Source organism: Trachinotus anak, unplaced genomic scaffold, assembly GCF_046630095.1.
Source record: "Trachinotus anak isolate AG129_WGS33_773 ecotype Australia unplaced genomic scaffold, CSIRO_AGI_Tana_v1 ptg000002l, whole genome shotgun sequence".
Lineage (NCBI taxonomy): Eukaryota > Metazoa > Chordata > Actinopteri > Carangiformes > Carangidae > Trachinotus > Trachinotus anak.
In genome coordinates this window covers 14,809,102-14,827,326 of record NW_027273853.1, presented here as the reverse complement: position 1 = coordinate 14,827,326, position 18,225 = coordinate 14,809,102, and the positions used below count along the sequence as shown (strand labels likewise).

Genomic DNA, 18,225 nt, shown 5'->3' with positions numbered 1-18,225 from the left:
TCAGGGTTGTGTACAGGGTCAGAACATGTCATCCCGTCTTTCGTCAAACCTAAGCACTGCGTCTGACCCTTACCTTTGTGTTTTTGTGTGTGTGTATGTGTGTGTGTGTGTGTGTGGTTTTCCTTCACCTTGAGAGTGTGGTGTGTGTGCAGTGTAGCTACGGGTATGGAGCATTGTTATGCATAATGACATGAGGTACAATACAGTCATCTTGAAGTGCCATTAAGTTTGCACATTAGCCTCATTCACCTCATTGGGAATGTGCTGTATTGAACAGCGTGTGCCCACAATTTTAATTGAGGGACAATGGGTGATAAGTTTTTACTTCATCCTATTGTCTGTTATTTACACTGAGGCCATTTCAAATCTCTTTCACATTATAGCTTATTACATTGGTGTGTGTGTGTGTGTGTGTGTGTGTGTGGGGGTGGGGTGGGGGGGGGTGGGGGGGGGTGGGGGGGGGGGTGGGGGGGGGGTGGGGGGTGAAGTGGTGTGGAAGACAGCTGAGTTGTAAAATGCCTTTTTTGTAAAGTGGACTGATGCTGGTGTCTTTTTGTTTGTTTGTTTGTTTTGTTTTCTTCATTTACAGAGTAATGTGTCTGTTATCTGTTGTCAATTTAGCTTGTACATTCAGATATGAACCTAATAAATGTCAGAGAAAAACGACTACCTGTGATTGTGTCACACATACACAACACACACTCACATACAGAGCAAACACAGAGACAGGACCTGGTCTTTGGAGTATGTTTACCTTAGGGGCAGGTGAGCTAGTGGATTATGTTGCTTCCTGGTCCTCACAGTGTGTCTCCTACACACATGTGAGCCTCTCTCGAAATCAATGCTACACCCCCATACCATCTCGCCCAGTTCAAACATAAACCTGCTTGTTCCATAGAGCCTACTGTGCTGCAGGGGGGTATAAAATAAGTTCATGTGACAGTGGGGGAGGAGCTGAAGACCCCTCTTTTGTGTTCACACACTTCTCGTATTCTCAACACTTTTCAGCTCGGGGTCCTATCTATATATCGTTGCCCTTTCGGTCTGGGTGTGTGTTTTCATTCCTTGGCTCTGATACACCATGTATGTCATCACATTCCTCTGTAGTTTGTAAGGATTACTGATACTGAGCACACCTGCTGCTGCTCAACCTTCCTTTTCTACTTCTGTTACTTTTTATTTTCATTTCTTTCCACCTCCACAGAGGAAAACCACCTTTAGTTTGTCATCTGCACCTGTCTGCTGTCGCTGTAGAGGGTGCGTGCACGTATGTGTGTGTGTGTGTGTGTGTGTGTGTGTGTGTGTGTGTGTGTGTGTGTATATGCAGCGGGTGGAAAGGGGAAGAAGGCGGAGTTGTGTTTTGTACTTTAGTGGGTTGTGGAGAAACCTGCCTGTCCACTTGGAGCTGAGAGAGGAGGAGCCTGTGGGGTGTGGGACTCCAGACAAAGGAGACACATACACACTGACACTGGAGCAAAAGGAGAGGCAGACAGCTGGAGAGCTTCACTTCCAGCACAGGAGACAATCCTTAACTCCTGGACTACCTTTTTTTTCTGCGTGTGTGTTTTGGAAAACTTTGTGAAAAAGGGGGATCTTATCGTGTTTGTTGGCTGTATGGGTCCGTCTGTGAGCTGAGAGATGTTTGTGTTGGGACAGTGGTTGCCATATGCTGCCTGTAGTGTGTAGAAGTGTGGGGGTGAGTATGTTTGAGATGGAAAAGTGGGGCTGGCACGACCAACAGCTCTGGTCTTAGCTTTATGCCATGGGGGGTTGCCATAGTTATCCCTCAGCTTCAGAGGCAGACGGCAAGACCCTTCAACCTTCTGACATCAGCAATGACAAACTGTAAGTTGTATTTCTGTCAACTCTCTTCATCATGTTTCAGTTTCCTGTCTGGAAAAAAAAGTGTAGTGTTTTGCATTTACCTTTAAACACTCCTTTATTCTGAGAGAGCATAAATAAATGTTAAAAAAAAAAAAAAAAAGGAAGCTGTGGTTGGATGGTGTGGAAGAAACAGGACTAGGAAACTGGCTGCACATGGTTTACTGAAGAATGTTCTCCAGATAAAGAGCTTCTATGTGTATGTGTGTGTGTGTGTTACATATTTTTCTGATGGCATCAGTGAAGGTGGATTCCTCCAGCAGCAGGAACACATGTTGAGAAGTAGTGTGAAACAAGACGAGTGAAGACTGCATGCGAAAATGTGTTTTTATCACAGTTACTATGCAAATGTTTGCTCTGGGATGAATCTTTTCGATCCAGCTGTGGCAAACTGAAGAGGAGCGTTTATCTCACCCTCACGGCAGAGGTATAAAGGTAAACACATGGCCAAGAGCAGCAGAGCAGGGTCACAGAGGAGTGTGTTTACACACAAACATAACATTACAAGTAGCTTCAGGCTCGTTGTGTTTGTGTGCTGACAACTAGTAGCCAAGAGGCAGTAACTGAGTTAAGGCCATGGAGCTGCAACAGAGCAGGATGTTAACAAAAGAAGTTCCTGTGGACATTAGAGGAGTTTGTCATGGGTCGGATTTGCACTACTGTACCATTTGTACAGTTAATATTTACACTCTACCTCTTCTGACCTTTATTTTAAACAAAGACCTGCTGTTTAGACTATTAAACTAATTCTCCCTGCCCTGTCCTCACACACACACACACACACACGCGCATTCACACCAGAGGGAGTGAAACCCCATAGACAGCACAGTGTTTCCCTTATCATAGTAGGCAAGGTCACATTGAGTAAACTCTCAGCTGCTGTGTGTGTAGACATCTAAAAACCTGGGAACTGAGAGCCTGGCAGCTGCCTGATTCCACCACACTTTGAAATATTCACTAAAATCCAATGACGCTATGAAGTGGCATCCCTGTTTTGCATGAAGTCAAATCTTGCTGCCGAATTTGACTTTCCAGTCCACGTTGGCATTTGCAAACATCATTCATTTCTTGCAATCACTCTTTAGTTTATCACAAGTTCCCGAACTGCTAGTCCTGTGTTACTGGTTATGAAGCAGTGCTTGTATCAGTAGGTATATGAGCTGATGTAATAAAGAGAAGTTTGGTAAAGCCAGCAGGCCTCAGCTCTCAGCTCTGATGTTGTCCAACATTAGGCCTTTCATTTATTTGCCTTGTAGCAATGACCACTGCAGCAGTGAGCTTCATTAACAGTAATTACTCTGGCTCTGAATCGACTGCCTTCATTACATAAACTGCTGGTTTACTGGACGTTCAGGTCTGCACAGCAGTATTTCTATGTGTTTGTGTGTGTGTGTGTGTGCCAGCCACAGAGGGCAAGACAGATGAGAGAGCCTGTAAAACGTGTTATCTAATGACTGCAGCAGGAGTAATTAATCCACTGACCTATTGATTGTTTTACACAGCGATATTCTGAGTCTCTCTGGCTTTCTCTTTCCGTTTCTGCCTCATTAATTCTGCACTGTCCTCCCTAGGGGAATTAATAACAATAATCTGGAGGCGCGTCCATATCTGCAGGAGCAGTATGTGTGCCAGCGGATCACGCACACAGACATGTTTGCCCTCACAGCTCTGCCGCCAGGCGTCGACAAGGCTGAGTGGCTTGCCAGCAACAGTGAGTAGACCCCATAACATTGCTGTTTCCTCTTTCCCCTGCTACTTATCCTCCCACATATACTGCAATAAGACAGAAATAGGAATATGCACAACATGTTTTTTTTATTTTTTCTTGATTTTTTTTTTTTCCAGCGGTGGCATTTTTCAAGCATATAAACCTGTTCTCCAGTGCGCTGTCCGAGTTCTGCACTCCCAGCACCTGCCCAACTGCGTGCGGACCTGGCAACACGTATGTTATTGAGAATTATACTGTACATTTACACTTGCCCCCAAAATCACAAGGGGAAAAAAAACACATTTTCTTTCACTTTCTCCCAGTGGAACTTTGTCATGCAGAAAGTGTTATTTGCCAAGCTCCATGCACAGACCTTGTAGTAAACAATATTAGGAAATGCTGTCAAATAAAAGTGCTGACAGAGTGGACCTTGGATTATCCCGAATAAACCAGAATGTTGTTTCTGCTGCTGAATGCTTCTAATATAAGTGTTTAACACTTAAGCAAGCAATTATATTAACTTAAAATGTAATGGGTTTGTTTTGTTTTTGATAGTTTCAAGGAGCCAGTGAAGATCTCAGAGCCTTTGTGACTTGGGTGAACTGGCTCTTCAACGGAGATCAGTTCATTCTTATACATTTCATATGCAGTTCTGCTGCTACAAAGCAGCAAGTGTTTGTAGTTGTGAAAGACAGTGAAGCTGAAGGAAAAATATTACCTGTCTTTATGATCTTCTTAAATAAATATGATCCAGACGTTTTTATCTTTTTAGTAGCACTTCTAATGCTTTGTAGAGATTAAACGATTTACCGTGGAAGTTCATTGTCAGCCTTGGAAATGGTAGTTTGACAGAAAATAAAGCTTCAACCAGAGCTTTCAACCACATCTCACAGTCTTCATCATGGAGTTTGGTCAGCTGAGATAACAGCTAAAATGAATAGCTTCATATTTATCCTTGTCCTTTCTCATGCCAAACATACAAGGTGAGAGGGTTTTGGGTCTTTTGCACTAAACATATGATTTTTATTTTCTCTGAATGATGTATGTTATGCTACTCGCTGGTAGATTGAGTCAGATTTTGTTGTGAAAACCACGGCTTATGATCAGTATTGAATAGAATTTTACTTCTAGAGTTAGATAGCTAGTTTTAATGACTGTGTTTTTGTGTTGTCAGGATTTATGTCTGGACTGACGACCATGGTAGAAAGCTAAAGTGCTCTGCTCCGCTTTACTTTGACTATGCAATGTCATACATTCAGGACCTACTCACTGATGAAGATGTGTTCCCCACTAAAACAGGTAAAATTTATTTATATCATCTATGTTGCACTGATCCACACCATATTACAGTTTCAGTGTTAAGCCATTATCTCTTCCCTCTTTCCTAGGTTCAGTGTTTCCGACAGGTTTTGTCTTCCTGGTCCAGAAAGTGTTTTTGCTGTTATTCAGGACCCTGGCTCACATTTACTGGTCTCACTACAGAGAGACACTCGCTCTGGGCCTGCATGCACACCTCAACACACTCTTCACACACCTCACACTATTCTGCCAGCAGCATACGCTGCTGGAGCCTGAAGACACCGAGCCACTGCAGGACCTGATCACCGCTCTAGGACAGCAAGGCTTAACCTAAGAGTAAACTCACACATATTTTATATTGATATAGCTGTTTATAAAGCTATAGGGTCTCTTACCACTCTGGGCCAAACTTCAGCCTACATCACAGTATGGGATTTTTTTTCATATAACATGAAAAAATAAATAAATAGGCTAAATAAATACTGTTGCTGAACAGTATGTGGGAGAAGGGATGAATCCGCTTTGCTTTAAAAAGCAGTGATTCAAACCAGACAAGAATGTCTGCCCTCTGTTGTATATAGTTGTCATCTGTTATGTGAAACTGTAATATTGCATGTAAGTGTATTTTAACATAATGGTGCATTATTATATTTTCACAAGGTCAAGATCTTAAAGATCATTTATGTCTAAGACTTAACATAGTAACAAAAACACGGAATGTACTTTTTCTATAACCACAGACCCACAGACCATTTACACTTAATGTAAGCAAAATGTGCCATAGCTGCATTTTGAGCATTTGTAAAGACCTATAATGGTGGTGTGTCGACGCAAATGTGATTATATTGTTGTGACTGCATCTGTATCGAATGGCACAGCTTACCTCTGCATTTTATGTATGCTCTTTGTAATAAACATTTATGATTTTCTGAATACGGTAGATTTAAAATAAATACGATTCTGTGCTTTGTCAGTGATCTAGGAATAGATCAAGGAAACAATAGATTAATAGATTTTTAGAAAATGTCGGGACTGAAGAAAATTGAGTTTCTTAATAATTTCAATCATTATTGTACCGCCCCTGTTTTTGACATGATTCTTTATTCAGCTCATTTTTAAGCAATCTCACCTCTCCTCATTTGGGCACTCTGTTCAGTATTCTGCAACTACCTCCTATTTTTACCTTAATCCTAAAGTAAGCCCTGGTACAGTAACATCAACATGTCTCCAAGTATTTGGTTTGACAGCAGCACCACCTGCTGCCAGCACAGGCATCCCTGCACTGTCAGCTACAGTACAGTGCAGTCTGTTTTGTTGGCTGCAGAATATTAGACTTAAAAAATGTCTCTCAAGTTTGCTAAACAAAGATGAGTCCTTCAAGATAGAAAGTAAGCACTTAAGCACATTATTTCATTTCAAATTAAATGTCTGGGAGTGAAGCCAAAAGAATTGAAAATATAGTCTCTGTGCCTCCTTTTACTTCTGCACACATTGTAACAGTAAACTCTGCAGGGTTGCAGGGTGCTGTAGGGATTAGAAAAACTCTTTGCTGTCAGATCCACAAGTTCAATGTCTCATCTTGGCAAACCAACACCAAATCAAAGTTTCCTTGAGCAAGGTATTCTGAATCCCCTGTGGTTACTCTGACCCCTCTCTGGATTGGTACAATTCATGGAAAAAAAAAAAAAATCTGATTCAGTGTGACCTGTATTTTTCAAGCATATCATAAACTGATATCAAGCTGATGTCCATTGCAAATAATTGTCCCTAAATCTGCTTATAAATTATACAAAAAAGGAGTTCCTCATAACTTCAGAACTTGACTGAGAATCGTAGCGTTTTTAAATTTTCTATAAATGGCGATAAATGGCTGTATGTCCATGGGTAATTACCATTGTTACCTACAAACACTACTCAAGATGTAGCACACAGCTAATGAGTTAACTGACTCCACGGCAGAATTGTACTTCCTATTTACCCTCAAAGCCACCAAATTATGGGAACTGTAGTTCCAACATTTAGGGGTTCATGTTCACCTGATGTAACGTAACCACTGAAGTATTGCAGACAAAAAAATACAAGAATTCACTGCAATTTCAGCAATAAAAGTCACTACAGTCTTTGTGAATACAATACAGTGTGTCTATGAATGCATTTGGAAATTTGAGAGCCAAAAGTTTTACTGACGTAATCAAGAGGCAAATCGAGGTACTGCAGTGCTGCCATAGGACACCTTTGTATGCACAGACAGCACCATGTTGGATAAGAGATACAGGCTGCTTTTGTCTTCTTTCTGCTGTCAGTCACAAAAACAAAAAGAATGTCCGAGGGTAACAGCAAACTGAATATGAGACCCTGAAGTCACTCACAGGTGTCTCAGTTTCACTGTCAGTAAAGCAGCATACATACATTCATGGCTGATGTTCTGTGGATACACTGTAGGTAATAGTGTCCCTTTGTCTTGTAGTGAGTAAATGCATTTGTGCAATGGCAAATGACAACGTGGTGGGTGATATCTTGGGATATGTTTTTTTTTTCTTGGTTCAAGGGTATGCCAGGACAGGCTTTAGACTCCCACTTGATCTGAAAATTATAAAAAAAGAACAATTTGATTGAAAAAACAAAAAATGATACAGTATTGTTTGGTAGTTTTTCTTTCACAGTGGGCATGTAATCCCATATTTCACCACAAAGAGGCATCAATATGCCACCACACTGTAATAGAAAGATGACAAGTTTGTTTTATTGGTCGTGGTATTTAATACAGGGTCAATGGTGTAATGAGAGTGTTGGAGGAAAGGACAGGTCAGCTCATTAATGAAATAACTATATATCTAATATAGAAGACAAAAATGGCGAATCCCATCTCATCCAATATAGACAGGATGAAATATAAATAAAATATAACACTATATATGTATGTGAAAAAAGATATAAAAGAGAAAAGTGGGAGATTAATTGCTGCAACTAATAACATATGGCCAACAACACTGATGTTTTTGTTACTAACAACTTTTGAAATTTCTACACCAAGAAAACTGCTGGGTTATTTCTGGAAACACATTGTGTTGATTATGTTGGTGTTTCACGATGTCAGATGAAACAGTGACAGTTACATGACCTGCAAGCGTTTCCGACTGAAAAGTTAAAAGTGAGGGAAAGTTAAAAAATGACAGCATAATGTGTGTAAAATACATGCAGTGTGGCACGATGTCAGTAACCTTACCTGCAAAATTAAATGTGTGGATAAAATATAATAGCTTCAGTAACATTAGCCAGTAATTAGATCATCAAAGTTCAAATGAGAAAGTAAGATAAAACTCCATGTTACATTAGCTGCTAAAGGAAGCTATTAAATGTACATTTCCTATTAAAATTAAAGCTTATTGAAAGCTGGTAAGTTTGGCCTTCAACAATCTAGTGTCTAGCAAAAATGAAAAAGTGAAAGTAACATTAGGTGCTAATTCTGCCCATCACGAATGTGATATTGATGTGAAAAAACAGTGACAGTTACTTTACATGCCAGTGTTACCAAGTAAAAGGTAAAGTTAAAAAATATGACATTATAATGAATCTAAAATGAATGCTGTGTGAGAAAAATGTCAGTAACCTTAGCTGCTAAATTGGCCATTCATGATGATATTGAGATTTAATATAATATATATAAGGTTCACCATTAAACATACATTTACTGTTAGAATAAAACCTTTTCAGTAACTTTAGCTGCTGATTTTGGCCATTAAACATACATTTCCTATTAAAAAATGAAATCTTTTCAACAACTTTAGCTGCTAGGTTTGCCTCCAACAAGCCAACATCAAGTGAAAATGGAAAAGTGAAATTAACATTAGCTGCTAATTCTGGCGATCAGAAAATTTAATATTGATGTGACATAAAACAGTCATACTAGGTTTAGTCTGTACAGTAACCTTACAAAGTGTTCATAATATAAATACACATTTTTTTTAATGGATGTGCAACTGCTATCAAATTATTTAATATATCTCAGGTAGACAGAGCTCACTAAATGTGTCACAGATTAAATGAAACCAAGTAAAATGTTGATTTGTTATGTATATTGTGATGCCAGCTAGAATAGTGAAGGCTGATGAAAGTAGATAGATGAGGGAAAAAATAATTTAAATGATTTTAGCATAAGGCTGCAACATAACACAATTTGACTGAATACTTTCTGAATGCACTGTAAAGCTAACTGATTGATCTGATATATATATATATATATATATATATATATATATATGTGTGTGTGTGTGTGTGTGTGTGTGTGTGTGTGTGTGTGTGTATATGTATATGTATATGTATATGTATACATATATATATATATAGCATACTTTACCAATAGGTACTTCTTGCAGGCCCATATCATTTCCTCAAACACTGTTCTACCAACATTTGTTTTCCAGGTATTCAGAATTTATCAGATGTCACAAGACTTCCAGCAGCTTTATCCTGAGGCAGTGAGAAAACTTTTTGAAAACTGGGCTGCTGTTGATGAAAGAGTCCTTTCGTATGTCAGATGTTTTTTTTAAATTAGACTCTATTTCAGACTTTTATAATATCAGTTGCTAAATATAACTTTGCTGTTTGCCTTAGTAATGAGAAACATGTAGCTGAGGTGTAGTTGACCTATCTGGAGCATTTAAGCCATTTTTGAATTCACAATGTCCAGTCTTTAGTCTAGTATCCTCACTGTTATTGGTTGTTTCTTCTGCTTTCCTTTGCCTCCGCAGTTCCAAACTTACATCCTTTCAGTCCTCATGAATTTGAAAACCTGGCACATGGGTATTCATTGTCAGTCACTTAAAAAAAAAAAAAAAAGAGCACAAAAATGTTTCTCTGGCTTGTTGTCTCACTCAACATCACATATATTATGTTTTAAATTATAAACAGAATTTAGTGAATTGTAAGATGTTACACTTCTTAAAACACTTCTTGTCATTATAATAGGGTACACAAACAACACAGTTTTAGGTACTTGGCCCTAAATCGCCTTTATAGATAATCTTCCAATGATACTTCCACAAAACGAGCAAACACAAAGTGACTGATGTGTAATTAACAGGTGGGAACAAACATGGTTGAGTATACAACAATAAGTGGTATATAATTGTTGTTGTTATTAAATATAAAAGTGTCAAGACAATAAAACAGGAAATAGCCCAGTGTTTGGCTAATACGAGCTTAGCAATAGTTTTAATTTCACTCATAATGTGGGGTCAAATGAACAACCCAGCATTCAGGGTTAAATGGTAAAACACAGAACTTGAGTCAAACCAGTGCATGTTCTGTCCTATTGTTACCAAGCAGTGTGGTTAAGGTTGAATTATTTTTTACCTAGCAGTTTTTTGAGTGTAGGAGTGATCAGTCCTCACAGAAACTCTGTGTGTGCAAACATTGTACCTGACAGTGAAAAACCTAAACACACTTTCACTTGTGCAACATCAATTTCCACATTCAAAAACCTGGAGTCATTGGATTTCATTTGTCACAAGCTGTACTTGTTATTTCTGGACTTACTGTGATGTTAAACTTACTGATGTGCTAAATTAGTTCAAGATAATCGAAACAATGGGAAGAGAGGTCATGATGAAAAGTGGAGTTGTCTTAGGCAGGTGAAATAGGTGCGATCACAAGCTGGATGTTGTTATGATTGCACTAACAGGTCATGAATGTAGCCACACGTCTACTTTCCTTTCTGATTACAGCCCAAGGTGTCCAGCAGACTCGAAGTTAAGACAGAAACTGAAACTCGGATTTTCCAATAATGCCTGCTCAGAGATCAGAGGGAGAGAGGATAAGTCTGGACAGTGTGGACACACGCACACACGCACACAGGTTACTTCTTAGGACAGATAGGTGATGTGTTAATGCACATGTTGGACTGGGTTGAGGCTCACTGTTGGAAACTGAGCTTAGGTAGTAATACTGCAAACTGCTGAGTCACACACACACTTGGTCTTTTAGTTAAGACCTGAAGCCACCTCCGCATACAGAGCATTCTTTAATCAGGTTCAGACTCTGAGCCGCTCATCTGCGTCCTCCTTCACAAAAAAGAAAGGAAATCTGTGAATCTGTAAATCAGCAAAGACTGATTTTTACCCTCTCAGACTGTTTACTTTGACTATTTAGAGGCCAGAAGAGGTAAAAGTATTTCATCACAAAAAAGGCAAATAGAAATCGTGTCATAACTCCTCAGATTAATGTAGTAACTCCTTGGGGGATCTGGACCTTCAGGTTGAGAACCAGTGGGTTGCAGTTTGTACAGTGACATCCCTGCAATCCACATCTCAAAAAACACAGGCAGCTGTAGCAGCAGATACACACCACTATATCTATTACTGCTGCCGCACAGGGGTTTCTTTTAATCCACTTGATCGAACGGAACAAGATGATTAAATACCATAAAATACTGCACTGTACTAGAAAACTTGCTTGTGTATGAATCGACGAGTCTCCAGGGTGCCCAGTATTGATCCCTTTTGTTTTTTTGTTTTTATTGAGATTAAATCTCACACTCAGTTGTAAAGATAAATGTCAGTTTTTGCAATTAACTTTACAAATGTCACAGAACATGATTTGTGCCAGAAGCAGAACTTTTTAAAAGGGCATGTGGGCATAGGTTGAGTCTGACAAGGCTTTTACTGAATGTATAACTCAGAAGCAACATGGGATTTCTGTGTTGGATATAGTTGTTAATGCCAGAACCAGGAGCTTTTTGGTAAAGCCCTTCTTTCATCGCTTATCAGTGAAGTTCTATTGTGATCTAATTATTAATGGATAACTGTATTTAGGCCTATCAGTCTTAATAACAGCTACAGGCTTTCATTTTGAACCTCTATATGGCAATAGCACTATTGCTATCCAAGTAATAGCTTTGTTATTGTAGTCCAAGTGGATTTTGGTTCATTTTTGGAGAAATTCTATGCATTCATTTATGTCTTTAACACATTTTTTTTTTCAGCTCAAACTCTGCTAAAAGTCTGACTTCTCATTTTGCCAATTCAACAAAATATACCACTGCAGGAACCCAGAATGCACAAATAAAAGTCTACCTATCTTTAGTCATAATCATGCAAAATATTATTATACCTAACAGTTCTAGGTTGTAAAAAAAATACAGTTAAACTATCAATGTACATATAAAGTGATTTTATTCCAACACATTTTTGTCCTTTTAATATGACCTTCCTGTGGTAATGACTCAACTGTTAGTTAAGTAGTTCATGATCACTCCAGCCACAAATAGCCTGTGTAAAAAGAAACTAAATGCAATAATAAAATCTATAGGATAGGCCATGCTCACACAGGTTTAAAACAAACAAACAAACAAAAAAAAAAAAAACCCACAACAATGCATTTAACACATGTACCTTACTTCACCTCTATGAGGATACTGGAGTTCCAGAGGGTTAATTAGGTTGTGCGGTTCATTAGAGCTTAGGTCGTTGAGTAGGACAGACAATTAAGCCTTCCCTCCTCCCTCCCTCCCTCCTCCTGTTCCTCCTCCCTCAGTCGGGCTTTATAAATGAGAAAGCTCCTGTTTCTCCCAATGTGAGCCCCAATGAGTTTCTGGGTTTTCACGTCTTTTTCCCCCCCCGCAGATTTCGTTGTTAGAGGCGAGAAGGCCAGTGTGCAGAGGATGCAGCAGGCAAGGCTGAGGATGCTGTCAGTGTCACTCATCTATCCCGGACACTTTACTTGTTAAAAGGGACGTGAAAATTCACAACTCTTACACGGTTATCGCTGGATTTTTAACCTATTTTTAACCTGTTTTAAAATCGTAATTTGGTCTTCTGAGAACCGCCCGGACAGTCCGTATCCACTGCGCCGATATGTGTGCGCTTCTGCCGGCGTGGCTGTGCCTGCTGCTCGGCCTCCTGCCTCTGGAGGTCCAGTCCCGGGCTTTGACTCTGCAGAGCCTCTCCCACAGACACAGGTAGCACTGCCTCACTGAGTATTTACAATCTGACGAGTGTAGCCTGTTCAGCATACTGTTTCAGCTGAAGGTGGAAACTAAGAAATCTGACCAGTGGAACAAAACAGTTTAATATAGCCTTTTATTAAGTTATTGTCTGGCTTGCTCTGGCAAAACGTGATTGGGGGGGGGGGGGGGGGGGGGGGGGGGGGGCTTTACAATAAAGAAGGGAAAACACAAAACCTTCATTTCACAACATTTCTGTGATGATATATGTTGTTGCTACAGTAATAGCTTTTGGGTTTGGACTTTTGGTGGAATGAAACTAGACATTTGAAGATACCAACTCGGACTCTGGGAACTCGTGATGGGCATTTGACTGTATGTTTACACTAAAGTACTGATCTATTAATCAAACCTTAAACATTAAAGGTCTGCATCTTGCCTTCTGGCAGTCATTAATGTGAGAAAAGGGTCGGGTCCAACAGCAGAGTGAGGTAATTCCTCTCAGCAGCAGGAGGTGAGACAGAGGTGAGGCTGATTTAGTGGGATTTGGGACAAGGATACATGCCATGTACATACCGAGGGGCCAAGCTGCAAACAAGCCGCAGACTAAGTAAGGTAGACTACAACAACAACACACACACACACACACACACACACACACTCACACTCCACAGACACCAGTTTGTACAGTAGACTGTGATGATGTTGGGCGCTGACCCGAGTACATCTTGTGACTGAGTGCTGCAGGAACAGCAGAATACTTTTTGAAATAACTGTCACATGCAGACCCATGCTTTACTGGTTTATTTTCCAGTAGCCTCTCTGCTCTGGTGAAACAGGACTTTTTACTGTTTTATCTGGTGTTTTATGTGTGTAAGAAAGAGTAGGGAGAGTCTTACATAATAGGGATTTCTCTATTAGTATAACACTGTAATCCCTTATTACTGTTAATACAGTCAGCCCACAGTTTAAGTGCTAAAGAGAGTATTAGGTTAAGTTGGTTGTTTGAATAGTGGAAGGCAAAGAAGCATCAAGAGCTTCTTTAATGAAGTGATAAACAATTATTCCATGTACAGTAATACTATGTATTTATCTCTGCATACATGTCATTCAGTAGGCTTATTATTTTATGAACTTTTTATTTTTTGCATTATGGGTTTTTTTTTTAATTTGACTCCCTTGTGGTATTTAATTTTGAATAAGAAAAAGGGGCTTTATAAAGGATTTAGCTGGCTGGAGCACTGGCTAAAGTGTAAAAGGAGAGAGGATCTCAGCGTGATTCAACACTGATGGATGTAACATAATAGTGCCACAGGCACTTAATAAAAGGCCTGGAAAGAAATAAAAGAAGAAAGAAAAATTTATGGATCCTGTAGTTATTTAGAGAAGACAGAAAAAAGAATGGAAAAAAATGAATAGACCCAGCAACAATGTCTAGTAGCGAAGTGGGGATCTGATAGGGACAAAAAGTTTTCTTTGTGCAAAGTAGTTTTGAGGAGTTACAACAGGAAGGTGTGTGTGTGTGTGTGTGTGTGTGTGTGTGTGTGTGTGTGTGTGCGCGCACATGTTTTCAGCTCCTCTGTGAAGAACCTCATGCTGTGCTCTAACTTGGGAGGAATGCTGAAGAAGCCCCTTTTGCTCTCTCCACAGGTTCACAACCTGGACTACCATGCAATGCTACACAAACACACACACACAGAGAGAGCGAGAGAGAGAGAGAGAGAGAGAGAGAGAGGTTGTAACAGAGAGTGCAGAATACAAAACAGTGTTCACCTCAACTCATACTGTGATCAGTCATGCAGTGTGGCATTACAGATTATTTTCATGTTCTCCTCTGTTTCATTTCAGATTAAATCTCATGTTATAAAGCACTTCAGCTGCATAAAAACATAAAACAGCAGGGTAACATGACAAGAGGGTTACCTCCATGTGGAGATGTACAGTACATATGATGTGACTGGTAACATAGATACACAAGTAAACATTAGTTTGTGAATGTCACTGAAAAAGAGACGTTTGCTCTGGTGGAGATTATCAAACTGACCTGCTGACCTCACAGTCCATCAGCGACAGTGCAGTGAATTCCTGAAGTCTTCTTTTATTTTGAGTAAATAATATTTGTGGAAAATTCTATTGAGATGTCTGTCACAGATGCATAGACATACACTTTTATTAGTTCTATGTCTATGTTGGTACAGGTATAGTCTACCTGTTTTGGTTCTGTTACATAAAGACTAGCTGGCAGCTCAGTGGCCTACATTTCCTTGTACTGGGAGGCACCTCAGAGCCAAGTGGCTTTCCCCTCAGAGACAACTGTGTTTTAAACCTCACCACAGGTAGCCTTTTAACTGTGTGTGCGTGTGTGTGTGTAGGAGAGAGATGATGGCAGTGGATGATTGCACCTGCTATTAGCATGCACATGTAGAGCATAATTGGTAAGCAAGCGTTTGCAGGTATGAATGTTTTTGTGTTGGTAAATCTTGTTTGTTGCCAGAAAGTCACATGTCACTTATACATTTGTGTCCACAAAAGCCAACCAACATTTTGCCAGCGTGTGTGTGTGTGACTTTGATCAAGTGCTGCCAGAATTCAGCATCCATTAAAACAATTCAAAGCTAACAGAGTTGGGCAATCTCAAAAGCTTTCAGTAACTATTATAACACACAATAGTGAGTTGGTCAGGGAGTGGTGTGAGTGAATGAGTGTGTATGTGTGTGTGTGTGTGTGTTGGCAGTAAGAGCCCGAGGTGTCCAGCCAGAAGAGTGATCAGAATACCAGTCAGGATCAGTTACAGGATAAAGATCATACAGTGTTCTGGCCCACTTTTCACACCAAACACAAACATTATCCCGCTCCATCCCTTTATTTTCTGTTTCTCATGAATGGCCACTGGGATATGCGACATGTGCACGCGCAAAAATATACACACACACAAAGTGATTTTATTGTTTTTCAAGACATTTGTACATCATGTAGACACCGTTGGCAGTTATGTCAGGAGATGAATATACCTGTGGTGATAAGTGGAGGGCCTTTTCAGATAGATAGGCTTGATTGTGTCAGCATTGTTTAAAAAAAAAAAAAAAAAAAAAAAAAAAAGGCATAAGTAAACAGATTATTGTGTTGTTGTTTTGAATCACTACACTGAGCATAAGGTGTACAGTACCAGGTGCTCTTTGTCCCCTGCTACTTTACCTGTATCTTCTAAGTATTGCATAATTTTTGACTGACTCTCTCCAGCAGTTGAAATCTTGAGCGTCTGAGGGAGAGAGAGCAAGACAGACAAGGGATGAATGAAAAAGAAAAAGAAAAAAGGTATTGTGATGCCGTGAGAAAAAAGTAGACAGCAGGGAAGTACTTAAAGAAACTACTTAAAACAAACTCAAGAGGAGTGGTGATGTAGGAGCCTCTTACCTCCAACCACATTATGCTCCATGGTTGTCACTCTTTCCTTGTGTTTCTCCCTCCCCTGTTGTAAGATTTGTGAGCTGTGACACTGTCAGTTGGTTGTTGACACAATCAGTTTAAACCACTTTGGTCCGGATTGTCCGGATAGGTGCAACAACAACCTCTATTGGTCACTAATGGCTATTTTAGACTGTTTAAAGTGTCTAAAATTTCAATTATTGACTAAGAGATATGTACAAGAAACAGCTTGTCACTCTTTAACAGTGTTTTGCAGGTCCACGTGAAGATGAGTAAGCAGTACTCAGTTGTCTGAAGTGTTTAAAGAAAACACTTCAACATTTTAGGGGATGTGCTTTTTTGCTGATTTGCCCCAAGTCAGATGAGAGGATCAATGTCAGTCTTATTTCAGTGCATACAATACTTATCTAGGTCTGGGATGTGTTTAGCGTAGTTTAGTCAGCGAGCCCTGACTTCAAGACATGCATGCATTAATGAGATATGAAACAAATGCCACCATCACCCTAGATAACCTTGAGCTTGAATGTGACATGAATGTCTGCCCTGTCAACCTTTAATGTAACAGGAAACGAACAGTCTCCTGTGTAAAAGTCCTGTGTTTCGTCGTCCCATCCATCCACCTCAATCTTCTGTTCCTTTTGCTGACTTTGTTGCGCTATATCTAATTTTGGTGGATTCAAATCATATGATCAGATGTTTTGTTTCAGGTATTCTTAGGTGTTTTAGATACACCATATTAGGTACAGCAAGCTTTTTTTGTAGATCAAATATGCTTATCCCCAAATAGGCATAGATTAACAGATCGCACATAGACAGTATGATCATAAATGTAAGGCAAGCTGGCACACTATAATAAACAACAGATACACACAGACAGATACAGAGACAGTGCAGTTGGATAAGTCAGCTACAGAACTCCACCCTGCTCACCACCCTCTGTCTATCTCTGTTTCTATCTGTCCTTCTCACTTTCTCTTTCAATCCACTCTTTCTCTTTGGTCCTTGAAAAAAAAAGCAGAAACTGCAGCTTGAATACTGTGGACATTCCTGCAGTACAAGCCTGATTTCCTGTGAGGCATTTCATCTTCTTGTAGCGATCCAGTTTCCCTCAGAGACCTAAGCAGGTGTGCCCTGACTGCCCAGCATCATATGTGAACACGCTGTCTGTGTGTGTGTGTGTGTGTGTGTGTGTGTGTGTGTGTGTTGTACTGCTTTTGCATTGCACCTAAATATTTTCTCTCTACTACTGTATCACAGGTTGAGTTTATCCAGAGCTTACAAATACCCAAAGTCTTCTTACACCACCATCATGCCTACTGCATTGGATCGCTCTGTTGCCACTGACAACCACATCACCCAGGAAGACAGAAATGTCATCTGGAGGGCCCTGCTGCACAAAGAGCCCCCGCCAAGATTGTCTGACCCGTTCCTTGACCAAAGCCATAGCATGCCACAGGAAGCACCAGTCTGGCAGCGTGGGTCACGGGGTCGCCGTCATGCCAACAGTAGTGGTGGGAGGGGCCACAGCCACTTGATGAGGGTGGGGTGTGTCCTGGGCACTTGTCAGGTTCAGAACCTCAGCCACCGTCTCTACCAGCTGATTGGCCAGAGCGGGAGGGAAGACTCCTCCCCCATTAATCCTCGCAGTCCTCACAGTTATGGCTAAGACCACACCTCAAATCCAGCAGGACACCTTTATTGACAAATGTTGGCAAGTTAGTAACCCAAGTCCTTTGTTGCATCAGTAACACAATTAGGGCCGAAAACAAGGCTTGATGTCGGTCCTTAAAAGGTTAATTGTGGTTTATTACAACTTGGGTTTTATTTTTGTAGTTTTGACTACATTCTCATCAGTAAGAAGGTCTGGGAATGACATTGCTAAAAAGAAGCCAGGTGATGCAAGACACACAAGCAGAACAAAGGGGGCCATTGTAAATATGTATTACAGCTGAGGGCCATCAGTACATAA

General features: G+C 40.1%; 2 protein-coding genes across 2 annotated transcripts in view; one reads left to right on the top strand and one right to left on the bottom strand.

Annotated features, from left to right (window-relative positions):
* lmf2a (lipase maturation factor 2a) overlaps positions 1 to 18,225 on the bottom strand; it is a 61,470-nt gene that overhangs the window by 27,004 nt on the left and 16,241 nt on the right. The window lies entirely within an intron of this gene.
* LOC139634345 (MOB kinase activator 2) lies at positions 1,401 to 5,821 on the top strand. Its single transcript, XM_071500746.1, has 5 exons — positions 1,401 to 1,845; positions 3,453 to 3,592; positions 3,727 to 3,823; positions 4,764 to 4,888; positions 4,978 to 5,821. The coding sequence occupies exons 1-5, from the start codon at positions 1,763 to 1,765 to the stop codon at positions 5,220 to 5,222; spliced, it is 690 nt and encodes a 229-aa protein (XP_071356847.1). The 5' UTR covers positions 1,401 to 1,762; the 3' UTR covers positions 5,223 to 5,821.

Bases quoted from the DNA above. Each gene is read 5' to 3' on its own strand.
- LOC139634345 (XM_071500746.1), top strand. From the start codon at position 1,763: ATGGGGGGTTGCCATAGTTATCCCTCAGCTTCAGAGGCAGACGGCAAG. The intron at 1,846-3,452 runs GTAAGTTGTATT...TGTCCTCCCTAG, and splicing joins GACATCAGCAATGACAAACT to GGGAATTAATAACAATAATC. The intron at 4,889-4,977 runs GTAAAATTTATT...CCTCTTTCCTAG, and splicing joins TGTGTTCCCCACTAAAACAG to GTTCAGTGTTTCCGACAGGT.